At 36.7% G+C, this 27,724-nt stretch overlaps 1 protein-coding gene across 3 annotated transcripts in view; it reads left to right on the top strand.

Moving 5' to 3' along the window:
- The window catches only part of grid1a (glutamate receptor, ionotropic, delta 1a), a 221,555-nt gene that overhangs the window by 144,401 nt on the left and 49,430 nt on the right, over window positions 1-27,724 (top strand). For all 3 annotated transcript variants that reach the window (XM_017433071.3, XM_025009280.2, XM_017433081.3), the window contains one exon: window positions 1,163-1,368. In XM_017433071.3, coding sequence (XP_017288560.1) covers window positions 1,163-1,368 — 206 coding nt within the window. The remainder of the gene's footprint in view (window positions 1-1,162; window positions 1,369-27,724) is intronic.

The raw sequence follows: 27,724 nt of genomic DNA, 5'->3' as shown, positions 1-27,724 counted from the left end.
TCTGTCTGTCTGTGTGTGTGTGTGTGTGTGCACGTTTACATGCAATGCAGGAAGTTTTTTAAGGAATGTTGCTGTAGGAGATTTGAAGGGACACTTCAAAATGATGAATGATTTAATTTCACATTTTGTTCTGCCCTTTGAACATTTTTTTTTCTTTTTCTGAGAAGAATCCAGGAGCAACAGTGAGGATTTGTTACCCAACAAAAAAAAACGCAAGAGGGGGGGGGGGAAAGCAACATCGCAGCTAATTCTTTTGATTTGTTCCACATGGTCTTGTTGCTATTTCAGTTTGCCCAAGGTACTGACCAATAACAGAGTGATGCAGCAGTATGTTACTCAGACCAGGTAATCTAACTGCTCTAATTTCCACCTAAAAGAAGCTTTGGTTTGCTTTGCTTTAGGCCTCAAACAGCATCCATTCATTCTTAGTGCGTAAATGTGGGATGTGAGTTTGAATTTATATGAGCATACGAGCCAGTTTGCTGTTCTGACTCTGTGTGTGTGTATATATATGTATGTGTGTGTATATATATATTATTATCTACTGCTTTACAATAAAGCAGTGGGGCAACTGATGACTCATCACACCTTCAGAGATGCAACACTGCAGAGCACACATACACCCACTCATTCACTGTAGATAAAAAAAAAAGTCTGGTCTAAGTGATTTTTCTAAGCTTCCATTAACAATGCAGCGTGACTTGGCACATGCTGGGCAGCTGCTCTCCCTGTGACCGCTGGGATTGCTGTGCTTATTGTGAGCCCTCTGCTGCATATCGCCTTTGATTTGTGTGTGCAGTCCTTTTTTTAAAGTGGCTTCCAGTATACTTAAACTAAACACATGCGCAAAGTTCTCTGCAGGGACAGCAACACCTGCCTGGAGGTTCATATTCTGTAAACCCCAGGAAACAGAAAGAGAAAAGTGCCTGTTGTTTTGTCACGCTTTACATCAGGAGCGGAGAATAAAATCTGCCTTGAAGCGTTTGGAACAAAGCCTGAAAATATAGTGTGCTGGTGCAGGTGTTGAAGGTGCAGGCTGTTTACCAACAGTCGTGATTTAATGCTCCAGGGCTGAGGCAGCACCTGCCTGAAGAGTTCTTCTGTTGCTGTTTGTGTTTCTGCCCATTTCACATCCTTATACTATCTTTTCTCCCTCCATCAGATATCCGAGGTTTGCAAACCTTTATGGACCAGTCCTCTCGACTTGGCCTGGACGTTTCCTTGCAGAGGGTGGACCGCAATGTCAGCCGAGTATTTACTGACCTCTTCAACACCATGCGCACGGAGGAGCTCAACCGATACCGGGACACTTTACGACGGGCCGTGCTGCTCATGAGCCCCCGAGGTGCACAGGTCTTCATCCACCAGGTAGGTTTTATCACTGAGCATTTTGTTGTCATGATGGGCTCAAGAAGCACAAGCAAAGGCAGAGAGCAAAAGGAGAAAACAAGCATTTATAAAATAAAGATGATGATCTCTGAACAAACACATTTTCTGACACCCCTGACGTGACCGCTGATCAAGTTGTACATCAGCACAACTGTAGCATATAAAAACAAAATGAAGAGAGACATATTTCTGAGTTTTTATTAGACATTTTCTTTTAATATTGATCCAATATCTTGTCTGGGACTGCTTTGACCTCAGACAAATCCCAAAGCATATGGCAGAGGTGAGACTGATGTGTTTCACCTTTTGATTTTTCTTGACCTTGGAAAGAGACAAACGACTGTCTGGAATATTTGAAAGTAGAGCTTTGACCAGCAGTGTCTTTATTTCAACAATAAATCATTCATAAATCCCTTAACACATTACCGAGACAGTTTTGTTTACTGGACTGATCAAAAGCACAGCACATAAGCTGAGGAAAAGTTTGTAGAGGTCATTTTTAGTTCAGCAAAACTTATAGAATCCTAATTTGAAAGTAACCATTAACCTGTCCAACATTTACATAATAAGCTTGTTTTTTTCATAAATGTTTAAGCCAGAAAATCCCAACGAACCAGTTCTATTTCAGCGCACTTTTAAGTGAAAGGTTTATTGAGATACACAACTGCTGCATCTAAAAAAAGTAAATAAATATAATAAAGTCTCAATGAACTCTGTTGACAGGGTTGTGGGGTTTTCCTGCAGTGGTTTGCAGTTTTCCCTGATAACCACTTGGTGATACCTTGTTGAATAATTTGTTGTTGTGCTTTGGTATGAAGGAGGAAAAGTGCTTGCGTGGCGCAGGAAGTGTTGAAGGCAGTGAAAAATATATCTCAGTGAAAGTGATACGAGTGCCTTGTTCGGCCCCGCAAACATGCCTGACAGTTAATCTTCCGTCAAGAACAGTTGAAGATTTTTCCACTCAAACACAAAATGTAAATATGAATGTGTTCAAAAACAAGGGGCTGATATTCAGTTGTTAATATAAGAAAGTGTCAGCTACTTAACTGTAATTCATGATTGTCTGCTTTTTTGTTTGCAAAATATATGCTGAAATCTATGTTTACACTTTACTTTTACTGCACTTAGAGCTCAAATTCATTTAAAACTGCTGGGGAATCAAAGTAAATTCTTTCAGAGACATCTTTTGACAATCTAGTGAGGTTGTGCACATATTTGTCTAGATGGTAGATTACAATGCAGACATACAAAGTACATCTACATGCATACATATCAAATTTACATGTTTCTATCCCAAACATTGTTTACATTCAGTAAACTTTAGCTCCTCTGTTTTCCACCAATATTCTGCACTGACTCATTTAATTGTTCAGTGTGTTGTGAGCAAACGCTGCAGAAAAAAGCCATAAACTAACAGTAGGTCAAAAACATCACTTGCATTCCAATTAGCTTCTTGCGAACACTCCATCATAAATCTAAAAGTTAAGTACTTGCTGACAAATAAATTAGTGCACAGGTTGTGAATACATCAAGGCTTTTAAGTCTCATTAATGACATATTGCTTTGGTCTCTTCCTTGGTGCCATTGAATTTTGTTTTGGTGAACATCTACTTAGTTTTCTGCAGACATCTTTCCTTCTCATAGGTTTGCATTTAATCCGGACAATTATATTCCTGAACATCCTTTATACAATCAACATGAGACAACTTGGGGACTTAGGAATAAGCACAGCTTTAAATTCAGCACAGGCCCCAAATGCCCCTGTGAATATTTTAATATTTTAGATGTGGAAGAGATTTGTAAATTCATCGAAGCTTCATCATTGCCTTGGTGACTGTTTTTATAGATTGTACTCAGCAGATAGGGGGAGAATAAATTGTAAATATGCTGATATATGAAAATGATGATGATGATGATGATGCTTTGAATCATGAGTAATCACAAACTACAATGATAATCGGGCAACAGTTTAGTGCAGGGTAATGGATTTAGTTAAAATCTAAGTGGAGAAGATGGTTTAGGTAAGATCAAAAGGATTTCTAAAGAGGCAATAAAATGCATTCTGGTGGTATAAAGTTAAAACTGTGAAGATAGTCAGATTCAGAAGAGTAGTTCTGCTTTTAGCTCATAGACCTTTGCTTTCTCCTGCTGTCTGAATTTGCCATCTGTGTTGCTGTGAGATTCTTTTTATTATTCTTGTGAGCTCTGTGAGATTGTGTTGTGCTTCCTTGTTTCAGCTTTTCTTTTTTTCCTATCCTTTCTGCTCTGTTGTGCTTTACTTCATACTTATTCATACTTATTCTTTTCCAGTGCTCATGGTTGGATTACTGACAAAAACCTAGAGAGACGCAGGAAACAACCACAAAAAAAAGTCTCAAGACTGCAGAGAAATCAGAGATGATTAGAAGTGCTATGAAATAACCCCCAAAGATTCCAGATGTCTGTTACATTTATTATTTCTGTCTGACGCACAAATGTCTTTTCAAGTTCATAATGCACCAGTTTCACTGTATGATCAGAACAATTCATCATAAGTCCCCCTTTTTTCATTTTTCTGGTGAAGCTCAATTTCCTCCATCTTCTATTACAAATAAGTTTTCACATGTCGTGTCTTTTCTCAGACCATTGTCATTTACAGTATTATACTTTGAACAAGCTGTGTGTATCATTGAAAGCGTCTGTGCTGGATGCTCACACTCTGGGCTTTGTTTTTCCTTTCTAGACAGTTGCCATCTCATATCTTGCTCTGTACATTTGTAGGAAGATGTAGCTTTTTTTCTGTCAGCTTCATTGTTGTCTTGTTTATGATTTCCCTCTATTTTTTCCACAGTGGTGGAATTTCTCTAAAATTGCTTGTGCATTTCTGAGGGCCGTATTGTGGAATTTTACACTTTCCCATCATTTATATTCTGGGGTTGTTTTCATAAGCATTAGTTAATTCACTTAATAAAACTGGTGTAAAACTGTTAAAGACTATGAAGTTTGCTAACGTCATAGTCTTTAACAGTTAGACCTTTATTCTTTGCTGTTAATTTTATTGAAAACAAACCCTTTTCCTTGTTAAATTTATTGGTTCAGAATCAAAAGTTTTCTCTTTTTTTTTTTTTTTAAAAACACTTCATTTTTGATGGATTCAGCAGTCGGTGAAATACAGTCGGAAAAAAGATGCAATTATTTTTTTTTTTTTTTTTTTTTTGTCTGTCAGTTTTTGTGCTGTTTAAAAAAAAAAAGGGGAGTGAAATGTTCCATTGGTTTTTATACCATCTCCTCTTGCGGATCCCGTGGTGTGGCGGCCTTCTAAAGGTGTTGACATGAAGAAAAAGAAAATGGGTGGTGTCAGCTGGCGTGCTTGCTCTGCAGGCTGGTTGATGGATGGAACATAGAGGCTGGGTGAGGTCTGCCTCCTATGCTGCAGCTAAACCAAGCCACAAGAGTAACAAGCACTCTCCTGCCTGCTGCCAAGTGACGTGAGAGGGAGATAGAGATGCTACCCGAGGTGGCAGGAGGGTTTAAAGAGGAAGACAGAACAGAGAGCGGGCTCAGACAAGAGGAATAAAAAAGCAGAGATAAAAAAAGGACATGGGGAGATGAATGTAGAGAGGAAAGGTCAAGGATGAGAACAAGATGGGGAGCTACAGGGGTCTCCTCCAACATTATAAAGCACCCCTGTATGAAATGGTAATGGATGAAATCTAAAAGAAGAGATAGTAGTGGAGGTAAAAAAAGCAATCAGTGCTAAGAGATGTCTCCTAATGAAGATGGGAGATTGGACAAATTAGTGTGAGGCTGGAATATAAAAAGCTTTGATAGGTGTGGTCAGGTTCTGCAGATGATTTTGTTAAAACTTTGTGGAAAAACAGATGCAGATTTTATTTTTAATGATCAGTGCTTTCTACTAAGAAAAATTTAAATTGGTGTTTGGTCTCAAAGTAGGAGATTTTATTATAATCACTAACCCAACTGCAGCTTGTTACCTGTACTCTATAATAAGTTAACTTCAGCTTCTGATGTATTTTGATGACACGCTGATATTCATTATGCACATCCCTGGGCCTCAAACTACTGTGAAGCATTCAGGATCTGAGAAACCATAGTTTGAAACTTTAGTTTCAAGCCTGGCAGACATCCAGACATCTCAAGAGAATCATGTTTTGCTTAACTGTACCAGATGAACAACTAGATAACAAGACACCCCTGAGGTGTGTTGTTTACTTTGATAAAGTCTGAAGAAAGTTAAAAGAAGGGAGTAAAAAAAAAAAACACTTTTGCCATAAGGTACATAGGGCAGATGTGGCAGGGAGACAAAGAGTATCCTAAAAGAGAACAGACGAGATATTTGACTGGCTTCATTTTGCTCAAGAGTTCAGAGAATATTCTGGATATAAGATCTAACATTGGTGCTATTGCACTGGTAAATGACAAACAATCAGCTTGTTTGGATGAATTGTGCTTGCTATGCTTAGTTGGCTGCTAAAATGGTCTATAAGTGGCTTGTAATAAAAAGAAAATACAATTATTTTGACAGTTTCTGTTTAAAAGTCCAGAGGGCATGCTGGTAAATTTGACACTTGCGTTGGAGCAGGTTGTGCATCAAAAGAAGCTTAAAAATGGGGCTCATTCTTATATTAAAGTAAAATGTATTATGTATTATATATTATGAATGTATTATTAAGTTTTAACTTTTTTATATTCTCCAGACATACTTTACTGCTATCAGGGAATGATAAAAGTAAGATACAATTTTTGGCTACTGTTTAAAGCAGCTTCTTACCACCTTATTGTCACCCACCAATGGATAATTGTGTGTGCGTGCGTGTGTTCGTTTGTCTGTTGTGTTGGTAAAATATCTCTCACAAAAAAGTTTAAAGAATATAATGAAACTATCAGAAAGTAATGATTGGATGCACAAATGATTACCTTTTGAAGTTAACCACATTCAATATGGCCGCCACCACTAAGCCATCTGAGCAAAGACAAAAATGACTGCGACTCAGTATACCCAATACCCAATTTTTACTCTGGGCTGATCACGTGAGATCTGTGTTTAAAACTTTATCATTAACTATTGGAGTCAACTCTGTCTGTTAGTAAAATATTTCTTGAGCGACTGGACAAATTTCAATGAAGCATTCAGAAAGTAATTGTTTATTGTACATCAATAACTGATTAACCTTCGTAGTCAACCTAATTCAGGATGGCCAAAATAGCTAGAACTCCATCCCATCTCATTAAAAGGTTGTTATTTAAAATTAGACATGAAAGGCAGCTTGCAATAAGCATTCTTCAAGGAATTCTCTGCTTTAATAACTTAATGTCACAAGTAAAAGTAAATGGTACACAAGCATCGATTGGTAAAAAAATGAGACTACTCAAACTGAAATAAAATGCACTAGAAGGCTTAATCTCCTTTACAATAATTCATTAAATCCCAAAAAGATACAAATAGGAAGGAAGGCAGATTAGATTACTGTAGACTGTTTGTCAAACACAAACTTGTATCTCCAAAAATGCAAGATTTCGGGGGACAAAAAAACTCTTTATACTTTTTTTTTTTTTACTCAGAGTAGCAGTAGTCTGTATTTTGTCTGTGAATGTGTTCAGATCCATAGACGGATAACAGTAAGTCATTAAAGTTTTATAGATGTATTGATTCGTATGCAAAGAAAAATGTGTACCTATACATATTACCTCTGTATTAAATAATGAATATATCTTGTTCATAGCATCTTGTTTAATGTTTCTAGAGTTACAAGGTTAAGTCTCAAACTCTTCTTAGAACAACAACAACAAAAAAAAAACAACAACATGAAATTGATAAAATAGAGACAGCATTTTTGTCCAGCAATGATGATATTATCGAATTACAGCTATTTAATGTTCTGGTGCTCATCTAATGTCAGCTTTTAGGGCCAGTGGAAAGTATTGTTTACTGACAGACTTAATGTAATGCTTGACTTCCTTCTACAAATTGGGAATAAAATATTTCAGCAGTCAAAGCTTTGGTAATGTTCTCATTTGGCATTCTGAAACTCAGATATTAGCTCATGCAACAAGGCCAGAAAACAATAGAATTGCTGTTAGCATGCAGCTTTTTCACTGTGCCTTCATGTCCTGGCAGCAAATTTTTAATTATTCAACTTCGGATTTCAATCCACCACAGGTCTTTTTATTGCACAAGTTTTTCCACCTTGGATGAAAGATTTATTAAAAGTAAACTTGGCCTCATCTATGAGCAGGGCTCTTTGCGGTTTGCCAAAAGATTCAAGACATGCAGTATGTGACCTTCCTCTCCTAGACTAGTTGTTGCAGATCATTGAATTTTCCCCTTTCGTTTTGTAACTGGTGCTCTAAAGTATTTTGTTGTTCCCTCACCCTGCAGATTTATGGACCATCTCCGCCATCTGAAACATGTTTTTCAAAATCAGAACTTATTTCAACAAAGGCCATTAAAGTGTCTTCCCTGAGCAAATATACTGAACCTGTGTGTGCACTCTTTCAAGGGCTTTGCTACTGAGCAAAAACGTTGTGCAAAAACCTCTTTATTTAGTTGTCAATTTTCAAAATAACTGGTAAACCTTACATTTCTGTTTTAGCTCTCTTTTGTGTAATAAAAAATGAATGGCATTAAAAAAAGAGACTTTTACATCTATGCTGTGGATGACAACTGAAGCTCAGAAAAGCTTTGACATCATGTGTTCCTAGGTGGACCGTAGGGCAGATGAAGATAGAAACAAATTCACTTGTCAAACTTGGAGCCATGAGTTGCTCATTTAAAACAGACCCTCATGACACCTGAGTGTGAGAAGCATTAAACACTTTTGCCCTTGCTATATATTGCGTTTTGATGCCAAGGCCTCTTCCATCTTATTGTCACAAATGGTTGTGAACAATGATTTAATAGCAGCTAAGCTGACATGTTATAATGAGGTGTGTCAGTAAAACGATAGCCATGATGGCCTCTTGTGTTCAGGGAATTTATAGCTGTTGACATGACAGCTTGTGGGCCTCAACACAGGAACATATAGCACGTGCATGCACATCTCGTTCACACAGGTTTCTGATGGGAAAATCTCATCTTGACACCAAGCTTTCACTTAGGAACATTTTGTGCTTCACGGTTGTTTCAATGTTCATGTCACAGATTCAAGACACACTCAAAAACAAACTTTCATAACATTGTGACAACTTTGATGTAAATGTGCAAAGCTTAAACAAAAAAACAGCAAATTTTGACAAAATAGCAGGATTAGAGGGAAATGTAATCCAAGATGCTTTCCCATCTTTTGGTCCAACTTTTATTCTTGTAATCAAACTGCAGAGGAACAATTTCCCATCTTCTCATCTTCAGTGCAGTCCTGAAAAAGTCTAACCAAACATTTATGGTGCATGAAAAGCACAGTGAAGGTGGTGGAACTTCAACAAGCATGTTTTGTTGGGTTCAGCCCAAGCGCTCTAAACAAATGACTCTTGGATCAAGCCCTTGCTTTGCGTCAAAATATATGATGATGTATTGTGAGTCAGTCGATTTTTCTCTCTCATTATAACAAAGTATTCCAGCATGTGGCACAGTTGCGCCTTGGCACCTGGACTTCCCCTCTCTGTCAGATGGAATAAAGCTGGCCATGACCTGGAAGTGTTTATCCCAGCATGACTCATTAACCAGACACAGAGTGCTTGGTGTTGGTGCATGGAAGCGTAGTGCTGGCACAAAAAGCAGATTTTGCAATTGTGTCCACAGAAGGATGTCCTAACGCGTGGAAACCTTCACCGTCTCACCTCTCATTCCTCACTTTGATCTATCACAACCAGCTCTCTGTACACCCCACCCTCACTGCTAACAAGAGAGGCCAGGCATAATTAAAAAGTTCACAAAGTACTGTTCGGTTTTTGTTTTTTTTTCTCCCTCCAACCACACAAGGTTAAAAAAAGAGAAGGGGAAAAAATAACACTAGCAGCCAACCAGAACATTGAGTAATACTGGCTTAGAATACAAATGAAGGCAGCGCTGTGATATCAGCTGGGTGATGTCATTTTGGATAGGAGCATGAGGAGTTCATGATGCTGAGCAAAGGGAGTAGAGGAAAGATTTTAAAAGAATTTATTCTAAAACCACCTGTAGGGTGATGTCATTTTGGTCTGTCCTGTTGAGATATAAACAAGGGGCCTCTGGGAACATCCTGTGGTGCCCGTCTCTGGGATGATGGAAGCAGATCCACCATGTCTGTTGGGGTTTGGACAGAATCTTTCCCCAGTCGGGCATAATTTGCAGATTCCAGATCAGATTAGATTTTTGGGAAATCTGAAGGTGGTTCATTTTTATAGGCTGTTGTCTGAGTTTTAAGCCAGAGAAGCCATCTGCTTTTCAACATCATTGCTTTAAATGGGGCATGCTTGGTTTCAAACAACTTTTAGTTGTTGTTTACTGATGTTTGGTGTGATCTCTGCTCAGTTATCCTTTCATTTTCATAAAGGCTCATAATATGAAAAATAATCATTTTAGATGCCTTAATACCCTATTAACTCAAACTCTGGCTTCTTCTTTAAGGAAGCTGTATTCTGGAAGTATTTTGTTCTGTGAACCATTTTAATATTCAACCATTCTTGATGTGTCAGTGATCCAGTTAAACTTCAATAATCACCAGTTTCTTCATGTTTATTTTTACTTAACTTTGGCTTCACATTATGCTGTATTTGTTATACTTCAGTACGGAACCCAAGAGGACACATTAAAATTATTTTTGACATTATCTAAAGATAACGCATTATCTAATTTTCTTACGACTCATTTTGTTGTGATGAAAGGGTTTATGAGTCATCATCTCAGGATAACAAAACCTGTTATGTCATAGGAATGGGTTAATATATTTAGGTATTTAGACCTAAAAAAGCCTGTTTTCTTGCAATGGCTATAAATTATTTCAAAATCACAATGAAGCAAAAGGAGTACTTTTTCAGAAATCAGGACAGTTCTGCTGACAAGTGATTCAGGCTGAAAATGTCACATCAAAGAACATGGAGCACCGAACAATGCACCACTGTTATAGATCATTTCCAAGTTTCATGACAGCAAAATCGAATGATGAAACTAGGTGTAAGACGAGAACAACTGTTTTTGAGCCATAATTATCTTGTAATTTAAAAAATAAAGTTAGTTTTCTGTAGACATGTCATTATCTTTAGAAAAAACATCTTTAAGATAAAATGAAACTAGTTTGATTATCTCAATAAAAGAAGAGACAACGCATGAGATTGCGAATCACATCAAAATTAATAGTAGCAACCATGGCAGTTCCTGGCTTTTGAAATGCAGAAGTTGAAATCTTGTTAGTGTTGCTGTTGCAGCAGAAGCTTGCTGTAATTATTTTTTAAATATAGAAAAAAAAAAGAAAAAAAAATGTCATTGAACTTTTTAAAAATCAGCAAAAGACAGAGGTGGTGGTTTTTGTTATCTCCACTGAGACCCCCCATGTGGATATTGTTTCCTTGGTTCAATACATTAAGCCAATGGTCATGAACCCTGGAGCCAAGTGCCTGCTGGTTTTAAGCTCAACAGTCAGATCAGGGCAGTGGTTAAATCAAGCTTTTTTTTTTCAGCTGCAGCAGCTGGATAAAACAAAGCCAATTCTTTCTAGGCAGCATTCTGAAACAGTAATCCACGCCTTCAACACCACTCAGCTGGATTACTGTAATTCTCTTTATATAGAGGTTAGTGGTTCCTCTGTTGCTCATCTCCAGAAAGAAAAAAATGCCGCTGCATGTATTAACTGGCACACAAACACAATTCCCATTATTTAGCTTCACTTCACTGGCTGTCTGTACATTTTAAAATTCATTTAAAAAATCATTTGCTTTTAAAGCCCTCCATGGTCTTGTTTTGCTCTACCTCTGAGTTGCTACACACCTCTACTCCTACCCGTTCACTCAGGTCAGCTGATCAGCTGCTCCTGAGTGTGCTGATAAACAAAGCGTACACTCAGAGGGGACCATGCTTTCTCTCCTACAGCTACTAAACTATGGACATTAGGAAGGCCTCGTACCTCTGTTTTTAAATTCATTCTTAAAACACATATTTTCACTTTGACCATACAAGATGTTGATTGTAGTTTATTTTAAATGCTATGTTTTATTTCTTTTTATTCCACTCCTATCCTTACTTGATGTTTTATGTTGTATCTATCTACATTAGTCATTCCCATAATCATTTTTGCCTTCTTATCATTAAAGTGTGCCTATTAGTATAGTAATACTTCAGGCCAGTTGTACTGTTCGACCACATGCTGCTGCTCAAGTCTCCTCATAGCCCACCTTAGCTGCCTGGTTGTACAGTGCAGTGGGTTTGTTTTGGGGATTCTTTGGGGTATATTTTTTCTTCAAATGGTGAAATAAATTTGTTTTGTTTGTACGTGGATGGTTAGAAGTCTGTCCTTGTAGCCCAAACACTTCCATTTTACTGAAGTAGCTTTCAGAGGCTAACACACTGCTAATCCTCAACCGGAATATGACTTTAACATGAGAACAGACAACATTTTGGTCTCTGCACTGAAACTTGTTTGATTTGTAGCTCTTGCCACTGGATCTGAGAGGGGTATGTGACATATGCATTGACTGATATGGAACGTGAAATGGTGTGCAAACTGAATTCATCCCTCTGTGTTCTGCTACATACGTCAGCATGTAAATGATGTGAACCTACTTTCAACATGTTGTATATACTATGGAACGGTATTGTTGTAACACAATGTTTATATAGTAATGCGACAGTTCATTTTTTTATAACTGCACAAAAGATTTTACCTGTATTATCATGAACAATATGATGTGGCACAGCTCTATTGCAGATATGTGATTAAGTGTCATTTCTATCCCTTTGTAAAAGCTACATGGCTTGATTAAGCCCTTCAGCAGGAAACTGAGAGCACTTGATGATGTAACAGCTATTTAAAGCTGTTACAAAAAAAACGCCAATAGGGAAAATTATATACCATGAATACAATTTGAAAATGGACAGATTGTAAAACAAAAATAATTGAAATTCAAAAATCCATGTTCTTGAGCTTGTGTTTTGAAGAGTTTTACTGGAGTCAGAGAATATTAACTCAGGTTGACTAGAGTCCCCTCTTACCAATAAATATTGTCTCATCAGTGGAAAGAGTAGCAATAAATTAGGTGGGGGTTTTGGAAACAAAATAATAGCTTTTTAAATTTGTTCAACAACCTAACAGCCTAAATGCTGGCATTTACATTTCCACCGAGGGGCATTTATATTAGGAAAACTGTGTGATGGAGAGTTTGTGTGTTAAATCATTTAAGGGTTCAGCTAATCAAGCAATGTGGGAAAATAGGTGAGATGGGATAATCAAGGCACAGAAACCCTGGTGGTCATTTGTTAAAACTGGGGCCTTGTTAAAAATAAAAAAAATAAAAATAATTTTATAAAAAGTGTAACTAATACAATTTTTATTTTGTTTATCCATGTCTGAAAAACAACATTTAGGTTATGACTGCCTCTCTTTGTGTTTAAATTTCTACATCAAAATAATCTCATTTTTTGTTTGTTTTTAAAAAGAAGAAAAAAAATGTTTGTTTCCTCTGATTTAAACCTGAGTTTTGCTGGTTAGCAGTAAACTTGACTGAAAAACCAGTAGCCACTGAAAATCCTGAAAATAGGTAGTAATGGGTCAAAAGGTAGTCAAGTTATGGCAGTAAAATAGTAATAGATTGGTTTTGCATGATTTTACATGACCCAAATCAGTTCATTTCTGGAGTGGTGTTATAATTAGTTGTAGAATTTAAAATAAAAGCATTATTTCAATAAACTATTCTCTTTTCTGGTTTCTATTTCCTGGTCTCAAATTCAAAACTACAACCAAACGATAAACCTCAGTCTCATTTGTTTGGTGCTACACTGTATGACAAAACAAGACTGGTGGAGAGGAAAGGGAAAAAAAAAACAGAAGTCTTGGTTCTTTACACTGGGAAAGATGAGTACCCAGTTAAACAGTCAAAAAGCATGGATTTGTTAAATTGCTGAAAACAACCAGCTGGCTGCAAATATTTTGAGAGCTAGCCCTCCCCCAGTTTGTACAATGCAACACAGAACAGGACTGCAGTGCAGCTGAAGACGATGTTCTTTTACTCTGGAACAACAGAACCATGAAGCCTAAAATGAGCCAGACTGTTTATTTTGTGGAGGAGGTCTAAACAGCATCTGCCTGCAGAAATCCAGCTTCCCTGGGGTCTTCATAGCTCAAAGGCATAAAGATAGGCTGGCACCCCTTAGGCTCAGAGAAGTGTGAATAGGGTGTATGATGACTGACAGAGGAACAAATGTGAGCAAATATGGTGAGTCCTCTAATCCAAGGTGCACCAGTGGACCAACGTCATACAGATGCACAAAGATTAGATCGCATACATTAGATAGGCAATAAACGTTACTAAGTTGATGATGCTTTTGCCTGTGTCTGTGTGCATGTGTGTGCTCATTTGTCAGTAGCGTTAGCAAAATAGCTCATAAACCAGTGGTCAGATTTTATTAAACCTTTCAGAGTTATCAGTGGTTGTATATCTACAACTGATTAACCTTTGGAGTTAAACCCATTCAAGATGGCCACCACAGCTAATCAACCTAAGTAAATACAAAAGTAACTATAGCTCAACCAGTTTTACAGATATTGAGCTCAGAATGTGGTAGTAGTTGAAAGTCATTCATACAACATATTCTGAGCTCTACACCTTAATATTCTTTGCTAAAAACTTTGGATTTAACTGCTATTTAACGCTGTCTGTTAGCCTTTAACGCCAGGGTTTTAGTTTAAAACTCTGCATGACAGGCAGTGCGTAATAAGCATTCCTTCAAGGAATGTAAGACTTTTAATTTAATAAAGAAAATGTTTGAATTATGTTAAGTGAGGAAAAGAACAACACTGGCCTACAATAAACAACAATTAAACAAATTGAAATTAATCAGAACAGTGATTTACTGGAATCAATATTTTTAAAAACTCCAGTTGAATTTTTTGCCATATCACCCAGTCTAAGGCCAGAGGGGATGGCATGTGTGGAGTTTATCACGCTTACTGTCTGCTGGCATTGCTCCCCCATGGCTTAGCGCACCCACCTCTGGACCCCCGTCCTCTCCCTGTGACCCTTGCTGCTGCCCCTCCATTCCATTTTCCTCCCAATAACAGGATGACAAATTGAGGCTGCCAGAAAATGATCTATCATTGTCCTACATCTCATCCTCTGCTGCCCTCTGTTCCCTCCCCTTCGTTTTTTGTCTCTTTCCCCTTCTGTTCTGTCCCTTTTACAGGACATCCCCTCTTTTCCTCTTTGTATTTTTCTGATCTTAATGGTTTCACATTTCTCTATACACAAGCACTTTATCTTTCTGCCCTTGCTCCCCCTCCCTGTACAGTTGTCTCCTTTTGTCTGTGCTTTTATTGCACAGAATACTTTTATCCGTGGATTCATCTCACTTTGTGTTTTTCCTCCCTGCATGCTCATCTTGTTTTAAAGTCCAATTTATGTATGTTTTATTTATTGTTTTTATGGCGGGGACAATGCACATCGCATGTATTATTGCTTATACCAGAAGCAAATTTTGATATTTAGCCCCAGATGGAGGCCATTAGTGATAGCTTTTATCTCAGCAACCAGCCTAACTGTTACTCTCAAAAAGCTCTAAGAAGTGAGATAAAATAAAAAGCAATACAACTAGGGAAACAAAGAGGTTAAAAAAAAATATATATTTTGCTATACTCTTTATTTTAATCTCCAGAGAGTTGTACTCACTGATGTAAAGGTTTAAATTCATTCTTTTTGAACACTTTGCAATATTTTAGTAGCATGGAAATTACCACGGCGCAGTCAGTATTTTACCAGCATATCAGTATCACGTGTTTCAGTGTGTTTAGTTGTTTCTGTAGTCGAATGTTTCAGTGAATGAGACCAATATTAGCAAGTCTGTTTTTCTCCAGAAGTCAATGATTGCAACCATGTAGAAACAGAAATGCACACTGGCAAGACATTAATTGCTTTCCATGACAAAGAAGTGCAATATTTTGACAACTAAATAGAAAGCATCCTGACTTTTTATGCTCAATTTATAGTACCTTCTGTGTGTAAAATATGGAAAATAGATGAGTTTGCCATTTTGCCGTAGTGCTAAAGATGAATATAGTCTTGGCAATGAAGAAAGTGATGAACAGAAAAACACTGACCCAACAATTAGGAGATTCCCTTGCCTACTGATCAATCTACCTTTTCGTTTCTTACTTTTTAAAACCACAGATATTTGGTCCAGACAGGTGTGTACCAAAATCACACTCTTGCCCTGACAGAGGGTGATAAAGTTTGATTAATGTTTGCAGTTATGACTCATGGTTAGCATTAATGAAACAGTGCACCTCTTAGGCAATTTATATTTCTTCAGGAGGGAGAACAGTTAATCTTGTAAAAGGCAGCCAGTGAAGTCTATCTCATTTGTCTGGTGACCTCTAGAGTTTTGCATAAGTGTCAGGAGTAAATAGCAGAGTTGCTCATACACAGCTTGTTTTTCATTTTTGTTTTTGTAACTCAGCCAGGAGTTGGATCAGAACCCAAAGGCCAGCTTGCTGCACTGTGTAAAGTACACTCTTATATCTATGATAATTATGTTTTGTTTGTAGACTCATTTCAGCTGTTCCTGTTTTTTGTCTAAGTCTTTGTGTGTAAGCCATACTCTTGTAAAATTGAAAAACATGGTTACGTTGCCTGTACACGTTAATAGCTTCCTCACACTGTATATCTGTCACCCTCCAGCATAATATTAGACGCAATTATACCAAAACCTTACAATATTGTCGGGAAGTTCTGTCTCTGGGAAATTGTTGCTGTGGGCTCAAGATTATTGCCCAATTCCCATGTGGAAGACTCAAAATACAGTACAAGTTATAAGGGTAATTGCAAAGCCAACCACTTGAAAAACAAGTACTGTATTGGTACCCAGCACACAACCCATCACACTCCAAAAGCTCTGGAGAAAAAGTTCTATTAAAGTAGTACTACAGTGAAAAAAAATATAAATATATAGTCTGATTCAGGTGTCCTGAAATCACATTTCTAAGCTGGTCTTCTTGCTCACTTTTTAATTTTTTTCCCACTTTCTTTTGCATAAATATCTGAGTAAGTGTCCAACATGTGCACATGCATATTCATACATGCCTTTGATGACTCATTTGCAGGTCTGCATTAACACCCACACTTGAAAATATTGTATGTTGATATACTGTATCTCATTTAAGAATAAGTATTGCTTGTGAAGATATGTAGGGGAAATTATTTACTGAGCAACTGTATAATTTATTGCCGTTTGTACTTTTTAGTAAGTCCTTGTGTATTGTTTCTGTGGAATTAAACTGAAGAATGTATTAGGAAAATGCAATTATTTAGTACTGTTTGTATTATTTGCTTTCATTCTGAAAAAAAAGTGTAAATGAACAAAAACACTTGTCATTTATTTTAGGTTACACAATTCTTTTTGACAAATTAAAGCATCACACAAAGAAAACAAATTTTACCATTACTGTGGTAATTACAGATCTAAAAGCAACAAAATAAATAAGTTATTAAATGTTGTTCTTTATTTATTAAAGTAAATGATCTAATATTAAAAATCTGACTCAAAAGTGTGCACAGTTAGTGTTTGCAGCTCATTAAAAAGTAAAATTCAAGTCTAGCCTTTAGAAACATTAGCAGTTAGATATGAATGAGGTTATAATTTATCTGCAAAACAGAAAAAAACAATGGCAACGAGGAAAGGGATGAAAAGAAGAACACTAAGCCAAAAACTAGATTATAGAAAAACATAAAGAAAAGAAATCCAGCCATTCTCATCACTCATTTGTGAATGTGTACGATCAGTCAAGCAAATGAGATTTGAGCCCTTTAAAAACAAAGTTATTTGGTTGGACAAATTGACAAAACAATCTCTATTAGCTTCACCAGTCTGCAGAAAGACATATTGTGCGCCCATTTATACAGTAGTTTATGTAATACCTAAGAGGAAAAATTCTGCATGGACAAAAAAAAAATCATCATTGTAAATATTGAATGTTTGCATTTTAAATGTAAAGATTTATAATTATAAAGAAATAAAATGAGAACTTTATCTTAGAAACAAGGTGCTGGTAGTACCATGGTTTACTGTTTGTACAGGGCCTTCATTCTAAAGACAAATAATTTCTCTTTGTATCACATATTTCACATATCCAAAAGCAGTGGTTGGTTTGTTTGTTTGTTTTTTTTTTTTTGGTTTTGGGGTTGAGGGGTGGGGTTGTAGTTTAAATTATTCTGCACGTCTCATTTTAAAGCATCCCCAAAAGCATCAGAGATTATAACAAACAAGCCAATTTTGTAAAGTTTTACTAATTAATGTGAGGGTTAAGCTGAGTCGCTCTGAGACTTTATCAGCCTAACCGCTTGTTTATAATGACCTGCATACAATCTGATGCTGAATCTTGACTCACCTCGCTGTTAAGACTTCATGTCCCACTAGTTCTTTACAGAACGATGTGTTAAACTTCAAACTTGATGCGCAAGACTGATCAACCAGAAATGTTTTATTCGCCCCACAGGAGGTTACTTACAACAAACAATACATTCACAGTTTGTCAAGAATGTTGCTAAATTTCATTACAATATCACTTGCACAATTGATTCCAAAGTACAGTTTAGATGTAAATTATTTTGATGGTCCCTTTTTCAAAAGAAGGTTCAATTTTTCAAAGGGCTTCATTTGGTTTCATCCATTTCTCCTGCATCTTTTTTAAAACTTAAATTTTAGTGCATGCACAATGAAGCAAATAAGCAAGAACGCCCTAACACAACTCAGCATAATTTTGTCTAAAAATGAATGTTTCATAAACTTTAATTTCCAATCTCCTCACTTCAGAAAATGTTATCATATTCACAAGAAAGAGAAAGCTATTTATGATGCTGTACTCTATAAACTAAATGGTGTTTAAAATGTGTTCTTGCCCATTTTTATTTCCAGAGGAGTTGTAACATGCCCAAGTGCTCTACAGTATAAAGACTTTTTTTTTGTTTCTTGTTGCCCTAATTTCCTTAGGTTGTAGTGATTTAATCTCATTAATTAATTAGATGTAAAAAAAAAGGTTGTCTCCAACAGATTTTATATGCCACACATGCCATCCCCTCGATATGTCAAAAAAGCATCTTAAATTGGGTTATTTTCAGAAATCCTCTGTTTAGTTGACAATATCAAGTTAATTTTAAAAAGGTCAAGGTGAAAAGTCATTTCAAACTCTTCATGTAATTTTTAAATCTGTATTAAAAAGTCTCCTCTGCTTAAAAAAAACGAAGAAGAAAAAAACTGTACAGAGTAATGTCTGACTTCGCTGTGATTTTCAGCCTGAAGGGTAGTTTCTTACAGAGCTGTGACTGTTGGAATATAGTTGGTGAATTAAAATTATCATTAAGAATGATCTTGAACAATAGGAAATCTCCAGGCTTCCTGAAGATCTTTCAAAGATTTCAATAGAGAACTGCAGGCTTCTTTAAACTTTATTTTAAATACTTTTGTCCAAAAACTTAGTGCATCATAACAAGTTGTGTAATGTCTTCATAAAGAAATATTGCAAAGTTGAAAAGTGAAAAGCAAAACAAAACTCAGGCCTAAATACCTATATACAGCAGAAGAACAGTATATGAAGATTACATTAAGATAGGGAAAAAAATCCAGCAAAGATGTAACTCATAACCTGACTAAGTCATCCTTTAGTCAGTGTTTTAAGAGTCTTATAATACTGTGGAAAACATGTTGGTATATTCAACAAAAACGAGGGGAACAAGTGGTGAATTTGAAATAAGCTACCATTTAAAAAAAAAAAAAAAAAAAGTGCCAAAATCGTATGATTTAAAGTTTATTATTCGTCAACTTTCCACCCATTCATAGATACAACAGCTGATCAATCTTTATAGTTTACGTAGTTTTTTAAAATATTTTAGTTCATAGGTCAATGTTAAGTGCCTTGAGTGGAACATAGTGTAGTGGTTATGGTTAGCACAATCTCCTGACAACAACAAGGTCTTTAATTTTAGTTTTGGAGACCTTTCTGTGCAGTGTTCACATGCTCCATATCTGTTGAGTCAAATAGTGGTGCTAAATCTACCTTACAAGTGTGTGTGAGCCTGGTAAAATGTTGCTTTATTTGAATTAAAAACTCTCTCACAAAACTAATTACAAGTTATCCGGCTCCTTGAAAACATTAAAATGAAGTATTGCTCAGGCACAGTGAAGTACTGTATCCTTAACTAAACATTAAATAACAATGGTAACTTTTTAATAAAATAATTGAGTAAATGATTTCAAGTGCCATTTTTGAGATCACTTGAGGCTCAGATAATATCTTTTATGTTGCTCACGGAGTTTCAACAATATTAGTATAAATGTACTGCAATTCATTGTTTTCAAAAGTAATGCATAATGCCTAAAGGGAATGAAGAGGAGCATCATCTGAGTATTAAACAGAATGTGGCCAAACATTAAAGGGTGTTGTGGATACATATTAATCACAATTTATACTTTATTACTCTCACCCAGCTTACAGAGGACCAGTGAAGCATGCAGTGACGCCTCATGAGAGACGTCTCGGATGGGAAGGGTTATAGTTGGGCCACGAGGCTTCAGGGTGGGTGGCAGGGGAGTAGATGGATGAAGAGGAAAAAGTCTGCTGTCCAGGATGCCCTGTAGAATCTCCTCCAGATCCTTCTTTCAAACAGGCCTTTTCAGACCACTATTCAAAAAGCAGTAATTGCATCATTTTTCAAGCCCCTTGCTTCTGTCTGCTTGTAAAGTTGGCCCCATTAATCAAACTAATGGAGAAGTAAGTGATTTCAAAATATAGGCTTTGATCATGCCCCCCCATCCCCATCTCCATCTCCATTCTTTCCCACAAGTCCGCCTTCTCAGCTTTAGGAACCCCTCTTTCTTTTCTCACAGCCATCCTTCTGCACTTCACTACATACGGTATTAAAAGGACTCTGTGAGTGAAAAATGAATTTTCATATTATATCCATTTGGGCTTCTGGTAATGCACATGAGAGCATAAGAGCATTCTGGCAATGCTGTGATTTTCTGTCTTGCTTAAAGTTTCTTTCCAGTATAGCAGAGCAACAAACTGCATATATATGATTGCAGAAAATGGTCACTCTGAAATCATTGCGGCCTATTAACAGGCAGTATGTCTCAAAGAGTCACAGTTCAGACACGTTTATTGATCCTGATGAGCCAGATTAAATTAAAGTGCACCTCAGGTGTATTGGAAAGCTTGTGCCAACTATAAAGCAGCATAAACCATTACTTCAGGCTGCTACCAAAGCACACAGGGAAATTAGATTCTTTCCCATAAAGGAAAAACCACTGCTCAGAAAAAACATTATATATCTTATGTGATCATAGTGAACTCAAATAAATGCTTTATTGACACTGCAGTCGCTTAAGTTATTCCATTTATAATTGACTATTCAGACTTTGCATATAGTCACTGGCAAAAACTTCATATATTTCAACTTTTATTAGTTTTTTGTTTTTGCATAGGTTGACTGTTGGTCACCCTTCACATCTGTCTGTGGGTCTAAATATGATTACTCAATAAAAAAAATATTGTGAAACACTTTTGCTCACAGTGAGTTTATTGAATTTAAAAGAAACATGTATTTTTTTCTTTTTACCCCCATGTTTTCTGAAACGTTGTGTTTTTGGAGTTATGAGGATTCTGCTTTATCCAGGTGAGCTGACCTGGTAAAGAGGAATGCTCATTTATCAGCATTCAAAGAGGCCATCCATGTGGAGTGATGGTTAAAGTGTCCGTCTTAAGATTTTCCTTCATTATTGATGAGATTCATGTGGATAGTTTTGGATCTTGGGAAATAATGAGAAAAGAGGTTTACATAAAGATAGTGGTGGGGAAGACATGGCTTCATTATAATATCTCTTTTTAACAAGACGATGCTTTTTGTCGTTTTGTTAAATATCCAGCTGAAAAGGCAGAGAATGAATTTTAGTGTTTTGCAGAAGAAGACATCTGTAAAGAAAGCCTTCCAAAAACAGTGATCATCACAGAAGGAACAAGTGTTTTATAAATACTTCTGAGCATTACCCACCCATCCATTTTCTTGACACACTTTTCTGGGGAGAGTCAGTGGGAGATGGTGCTTATCTCCAGTAGACAAGGAGCGAGAGGCAAAGTACACCCTGGACAGGTTTACCAGTCTGTCACCGGGGCCACCTAGAGACAAACAGGACAGGCAATCATTCACGCTCAACACACAAACATTTAGTGACAATTTAGAGTTTCACAATTAACCTACCATGTACATATTTGGTCTTTGAGAGAAAAAAAAAACAGGATTATCCACTTATGCACAGGGAGAACATGCAAACTCCACATGAAAAGGCCTCCACCTGGGGTTGAACCTGCAACCTTCTTGCTGAGACGACAGGTTTAATCCCTGATTTGCTGTGCCACCCTCATGAGCATTATGTTTGTCAAACATTCATTGTTACTAATTTTATGATGTATAATCTCCAGGCAGAAGACACCCATTGGTCAAGCACAATTGTTCAACAAATACATAAAAAAAAGATTTGTAAAAGTTCTCATATATGCTTTGTTCTTTTTGCTGTAAACACAATACTAACGTTTTTATATATATATATTCCTTGAAAAAAAAACACTACCAATATATCTGAAGATTGTTAGATGTAGTTGCAGTCATCCCTACCACCTCTTCTCAGCCTCCCTGGCAGTTGGTGCTGTTTGGAATCAGCATTATGTCGAAACTTAAACATTCACACTCCCACTCTCCTCAACACCTCTTGTTTCCAACGATGCTCTGAGAAGACACGTCTCACACTGTTCTGGATTAATTAGGATAAGTTTCTTGTAGATCTTTGGCCCAGCTAACCTCCTACAGTTACCTCTCCTTTGCATTCTTTTATTTCTTTCTTTTATCTGCCCACTTATGATGCCTACTTTTGCCTAACCAGGCAGTTGGACGTGTTCAAGCAGTTTACTTGAACCCTAATGTTCGAAAGCATCGAGAAAAAAAAATAAAAAGGAAAAAACCTCTCAATAAAAGAAGGGGAGTAGCACAGATGCAGACCTATTAGGCACGTTGCTGTGATTTATAAAAGAGCTATTTCAGTCATGTTTTCTTATGATAAAACAAAGCACCAGCACCGTGTACTGTACCTAATGTGCATGTTTGTCGTTCTGTATGGCCTTTGTTCCTGGATTGTCATTTTATTCTTTGTAGTCTCAGCTTGTGTTCTCAGGCTTTTCACTTCAAACTATCCGTTTTTACTGCGCTGAAGATTAGAGGCGGTGGGAGCTCAACACTTTTATACTGGAAGAAAGAGCCATATGCCAAAACATTTCAGCGCATTTACTTTTTTCCTCTTATTATTTACTTGAATGTTCCCTTTGAAAAGCCTTATAACAAAGAGCACCAGCCACTGACCACTGTTGTGAGCACCTTTTTTAATTGCACAGCAAAATTGGTTATTGAAGGAGGTAAAACTGTTAGAAGTCTGAATACAGACACATTTTAAAACACAAGGTTTATGCTTTGTTTTTCTACATAAAGTGTGTTTCTGCACATGTGGGCTGGGCAGGATCCTATTTCCAGATGATAAGTTGTTGATTTTTAAAAAGCAGCAGTTCTTTGCGGCAAATAACTGAGCCTTAACTGTTTTTTATTTCGGAGGAGGCATCGAGTTGGATAAGAGAAATCTCTTTTTGAATTTTGAAATATGCAAAAACCTTCAATTATCACAAGCAATTTTTACAACTTTGTAGAGATGGAAAACATTTTATCAACAGGATTAATCTGACTACCTAGTAAAGGCAAGTTTAAAGCACAAGTACTTGAAAAGATTAAAACTTGAATCTTAGAGCTCTTGTTAGAGCTCATTTAGGAGAGCAAATAATCAAATTTATACTAAATCAGAAAAAAAAGTAGAAACAATGACAAGAGGGTGTGAATGTCTGGTATAATTCCTCCCTTCGGATCCTGAATTTTTGGTCATATTTTACCAGCAGCTTGACTTTTTTTCTGGTTTCTCGCCTCTCTTTTGTTGTCACTCTCCTCTCCTGGCAGTCCTGTGTGAGCAGTAACTTTGAGGCACTTTTAGCAGCTCAGTATGAGCGTGTACCCTGAAGCAGAGATTACAGCTGTGTGTTATGGACTTGTCTGAATGTGTGAATGTTCTTACCTGGAGGGCAATGATTCCTTAAAAGTAATATGGGAAACAAGTCCACTGCACATGCAGGGACAGGGTGGCTTTAAGAGCCATCGACACTGACATGTTGTGTTAGGCTGCCGCACTTCAGTGTGGGTGAGTTGTGTAACTGTAATGCTTTCACACGAGATTCAAGTGGAAAGTTTCAGCATTTATTATTAGAAAAATAACAACATTACCCAACAGATCTTAGCAAAATCACAAAATTAACTTTAAATTGAGCAAAAGTTTTCCAATCAGCTGAGAATTGCTTTTGTGTATTCTTGCTTCCTTTTTTTTTTTTTCAAAAAATAACACAAACTGCTTTCCATGCAATGCTTACTTAAGTGATCCCTCAATTATTTATGTTTCCAACTCAGATTCAAAGATGTGTTTCTACAAAGTTAGGCTCACTGCGCAATGAAAGTTCTTTGATTTACTTGTCAAATCTAATGGAGAATAAGAGAGGCATTATGGAAAGCAATTATTGTATTTACTTCACCTCACGTAGCTTAAAGGTAAAGTAATGGAGGCATGTATTATTCAGATTCATTCATTTATTCATTCATGAATTCCACATAATTGTTTATTATATATATCTCAGGAGTTTTACCTGTTTGGTCTTGGTTACTTGTAACACCAAAGAACAATTTAAACTGCTTTAGTCACAATGACAAAATAAGGATTTCTATTTTTGTGAGATGGTACATGATAATTTTTCCAAATGAATGAAAGCAAAATGAATGGTTTTTATAACATTAAAATTCAGCGTATTATTGACCTGGTTTTTCATTCATTCTTAAAAGGCTCTTCCTAAAATGTGAAATGCTGCATTGTTTTACATTTGTGTGCTCAAACACACATTCCACTTGTTGCTTTTTATAGTGCAGTGAGTATATCTGCTTGTCCTTGTGCTGTACAGTATCTGTAGTTGCATAAGAACTTTTGGTGAGGTAATAAGTTTCCTCTGTATTAATTATCTTGGGTTATTACATCCATCAGCTATGCAATAAAAATTCAATTGCAAATGTCATTAAGGATCCACAACATAAATTCCTAACAAGTGAAGGGAGTTTAGTTTACTTTCAGTGCTTCCTCAAGGGCACCCTGGAGACATGAAAAGTAATTCATCTTTTGCTAAGACATGTTATTCATAAGTGCACTTTGATATTTTTTTTTTCAAATCTTAAGTCTGATTTTTGTTGCACTCTTAGTGATATACTTTTATTTTTCTACTGTGCAGAGTATTTTTTCTTGATGCTGTCAACTGTCACAGCTGGTATTGTGGATGTGTAAACTGCATAAATATCTTGAGTTTTAACTTTGAATAAATTTGGGATGCATTAGACAGACAATCCTCAAAATCCATTAGTTTAACTGTACAGTCACTTTTAAAAGGCCAGCTTAACCATGTAGTTTGACAAAGCGGACTTCTATTAAAGTTGGCAGAGAAACTAGAGATTATCTGTAACAAAACACACAATAAACAAGATTTGTTTGTAGTTAAAAGAAATGTTTTTCCAGTCTTACTATTACTTTCTTTGTTTTGATGCTTGTTCAGACAAGGAAATTGCAGTGCTTTGACTATGCAAAACTTCCAACAAAGCCAATAAAATGTTGGCAAATAATTAAAGGTTTCAAATAGTACCAAGATTTCATAGAATTAGTTGTAGGGAAGCATTAGAGATTCATAACAAAATCCTCTTCAAGCTCATTTTGCCACTTCCTAACACGTCCTCAAAGTATATATTTTTAATGGGCTTAATCCAAATGAAGTCTTCACACTTTGCATTGTTTGAAATATGGAAAAAGCCCAGAAAGTCTCCCTCTGACAATTTTTAAGCTCTCTCTGAATGCCTCTACTCAGGAAGCTCTTCAGCCTGCAATGCTATTCAAAAATTGTCACACCGAGTTTTAATCCGGTTTGTGAATCACAGCCACACTTCTCACAACATTAGAGCTCACAATAGGTGCAGCAGCCCACAGGAATATGTCTCAGGGGTGTTAAAGAAGAGTCACTTCATGCTTCCATACACCTACAACACAAATGATTGTGGCGTCTGTGTTGGCATAAAAATGTATGCTACACTTTGCTTCCACCGATTGTTTGCTATTAGGAGGTAGTTTGGCATTGAAAGCATTAACACAGTAATGAGGAAAACATAACCTGCTGTATAACCCATAATTATGTCGCAACATTACTGATGCAGTCTGTTTGGATTTTTTTTATGACATTACACGACTGCATAAAGTGTTCAGTCACAACAAAAGTGATCTGTTACTATGTGTGCATTTTAGGAAAATAAACAGTATATACAAACATTGTATTGGAGCCATGGGCGCAGTGTTAAGGTTTCCCTAATTTCGGTTAATGTAGGAAGGTTAATGTGCCAACTGGTGCATTTCCTAGTGGGAACATTAGGTATTCCGCTCTTGTCTACAGCGTAAGCATGTGGGAGGCTAACTACATGCGGGGAGAAGCTAGCAGCCTCAGAGCCGCGGCAGATGGGAGTCATGATTTGCTTTTAATGTGACACGGGTGTGCCATCTTCCTGTGAGGGCCGCCTGGTCTGGAATACTGACTCCTCTAAGGTCAGAAGAGATTTGCTCAGCGTTACTACTGCAGCACTGACTTCTGATGATTCCATCAGTTGGTGTATCTTCTGAGCACCAAGCTTTACCTGACAGAGGTTATATTAATGAATTCATGTATCAGTTTATGGTTTGATTGGCTCTTTTATGCTGAAGATAGCTTGCACTTTTTTTTTTTTTTCCGATCCTGTGCCAGCGGAGCAAATTAAGTGGTCTGAAAGTGTGTTTCCACAGCAACACTGGTGAGGCTTGGGTCAGGGGGGACTATTGTGAATCTTTTATGACAGACCTCATTACTCCTTCATGGCTTCTTTGTGAGAGCCTACCTCAGAAGGAACACAGGAGCTGTGAGGGATGCCAAAATCTTTTCATTGTCCACCCTCTTCAAATTATTGCCAAGACTCCGTGAGAGACATTCACCTAAAACCAACAGAAAGCTTTGGTTGCTATGCACCCAGATCTAACCTCCAAATTAAAGTGAATTGCTGAGAATAAGGACAAACATGTTGTCATTGAACTCGCACTGAGCAAGAGAAGAAGAGAAGGTGAGATAGGGAACTAAAATAAACTCAACTATGTTTACATTCTGAGAGCCTTTCAGGGTGGAAAATTATCTGTGCATGAATGTATGCTGATAACTTATCTGGAAAAAAAGGAAAAAGATATTAAAGTAAAAACTCAGTTGGATGCAATCAGCAGTGATTAAAATATTTCAAAAGCTGTTTGATCATCCACAAATAATATTAACCGAGCATTGGTTGTTTCATTTCCTGAATCTATGCAACTGAATTTGTGCAAGCCAGTCTTCAAAGTAAAAAAATAAAATTGCATGTCTTGAAGGCTCAGCCAAAAAAGTTGTTTTTCAGTAAACATTTTGGCAACTCGCCCAAATGTGCACACGCTATAAACCAACAAACAAGCCCAAAACATTTTAACATTGGAAGGATGGCCGTAGTTTATATCAGCAGCGTTTCAACTTAAACACCTGAGTGCAACTCTAGTGTCAAACTTTAGCACTTTACAATTCTGCTGTGAGCGAAGAGTGTGTTGCTGTATTGTTTTTAGTCAGTGTGTGGTTAGCTTTAGGCAATAAAACTGCTTAATTAGAGTAATTACTCATCAGTAAGCTACAGGAGGGTGTTTCTGTACATTAATGTGAGAAATTATAAATCTATAAATTGTACTTCACAATCAAGTTGAATTCCTAAAATAACAGCAACAATTTTGCAACTAGAACAAGATCTCAGGCTCACAATTAAAAATTATAAAGTACTTAAAAACAAAAGCTATTCTAAAAATGTGTAATTATTTCAATTAGTCTTTAAGTGTAGTTTGATTCAACTTGCTGCTATTTTAAAGAAGTTGGAATGAATTAAATTAGCTCAAGCGAACATTTTTTCTTTAAGGCAGAGTGAATTCTCTGCCTGGTTCAGCTAAACAGGAAACTGTTAACTAAAACAC

Source organism: Kryptolebias marmoratus, linkage group LG22 (genome assembly GCF_001649575.2).
Source record: "Kryptolebias marmoratus isolate JLee-2015 linkage group LG22, ASM164957v2, whole genome shotgun sequence".
Taxonomy (NCBI): Eukaryota; Metazoa; Chordata; class Actinopteri; order Cyprinodontiformes; family Rivulidae; genus Kryptolebias; species Kryptolebias marmoratus.
This window is presented reverse-complemented; position numbering and strand designations above follow the sequence as displayed.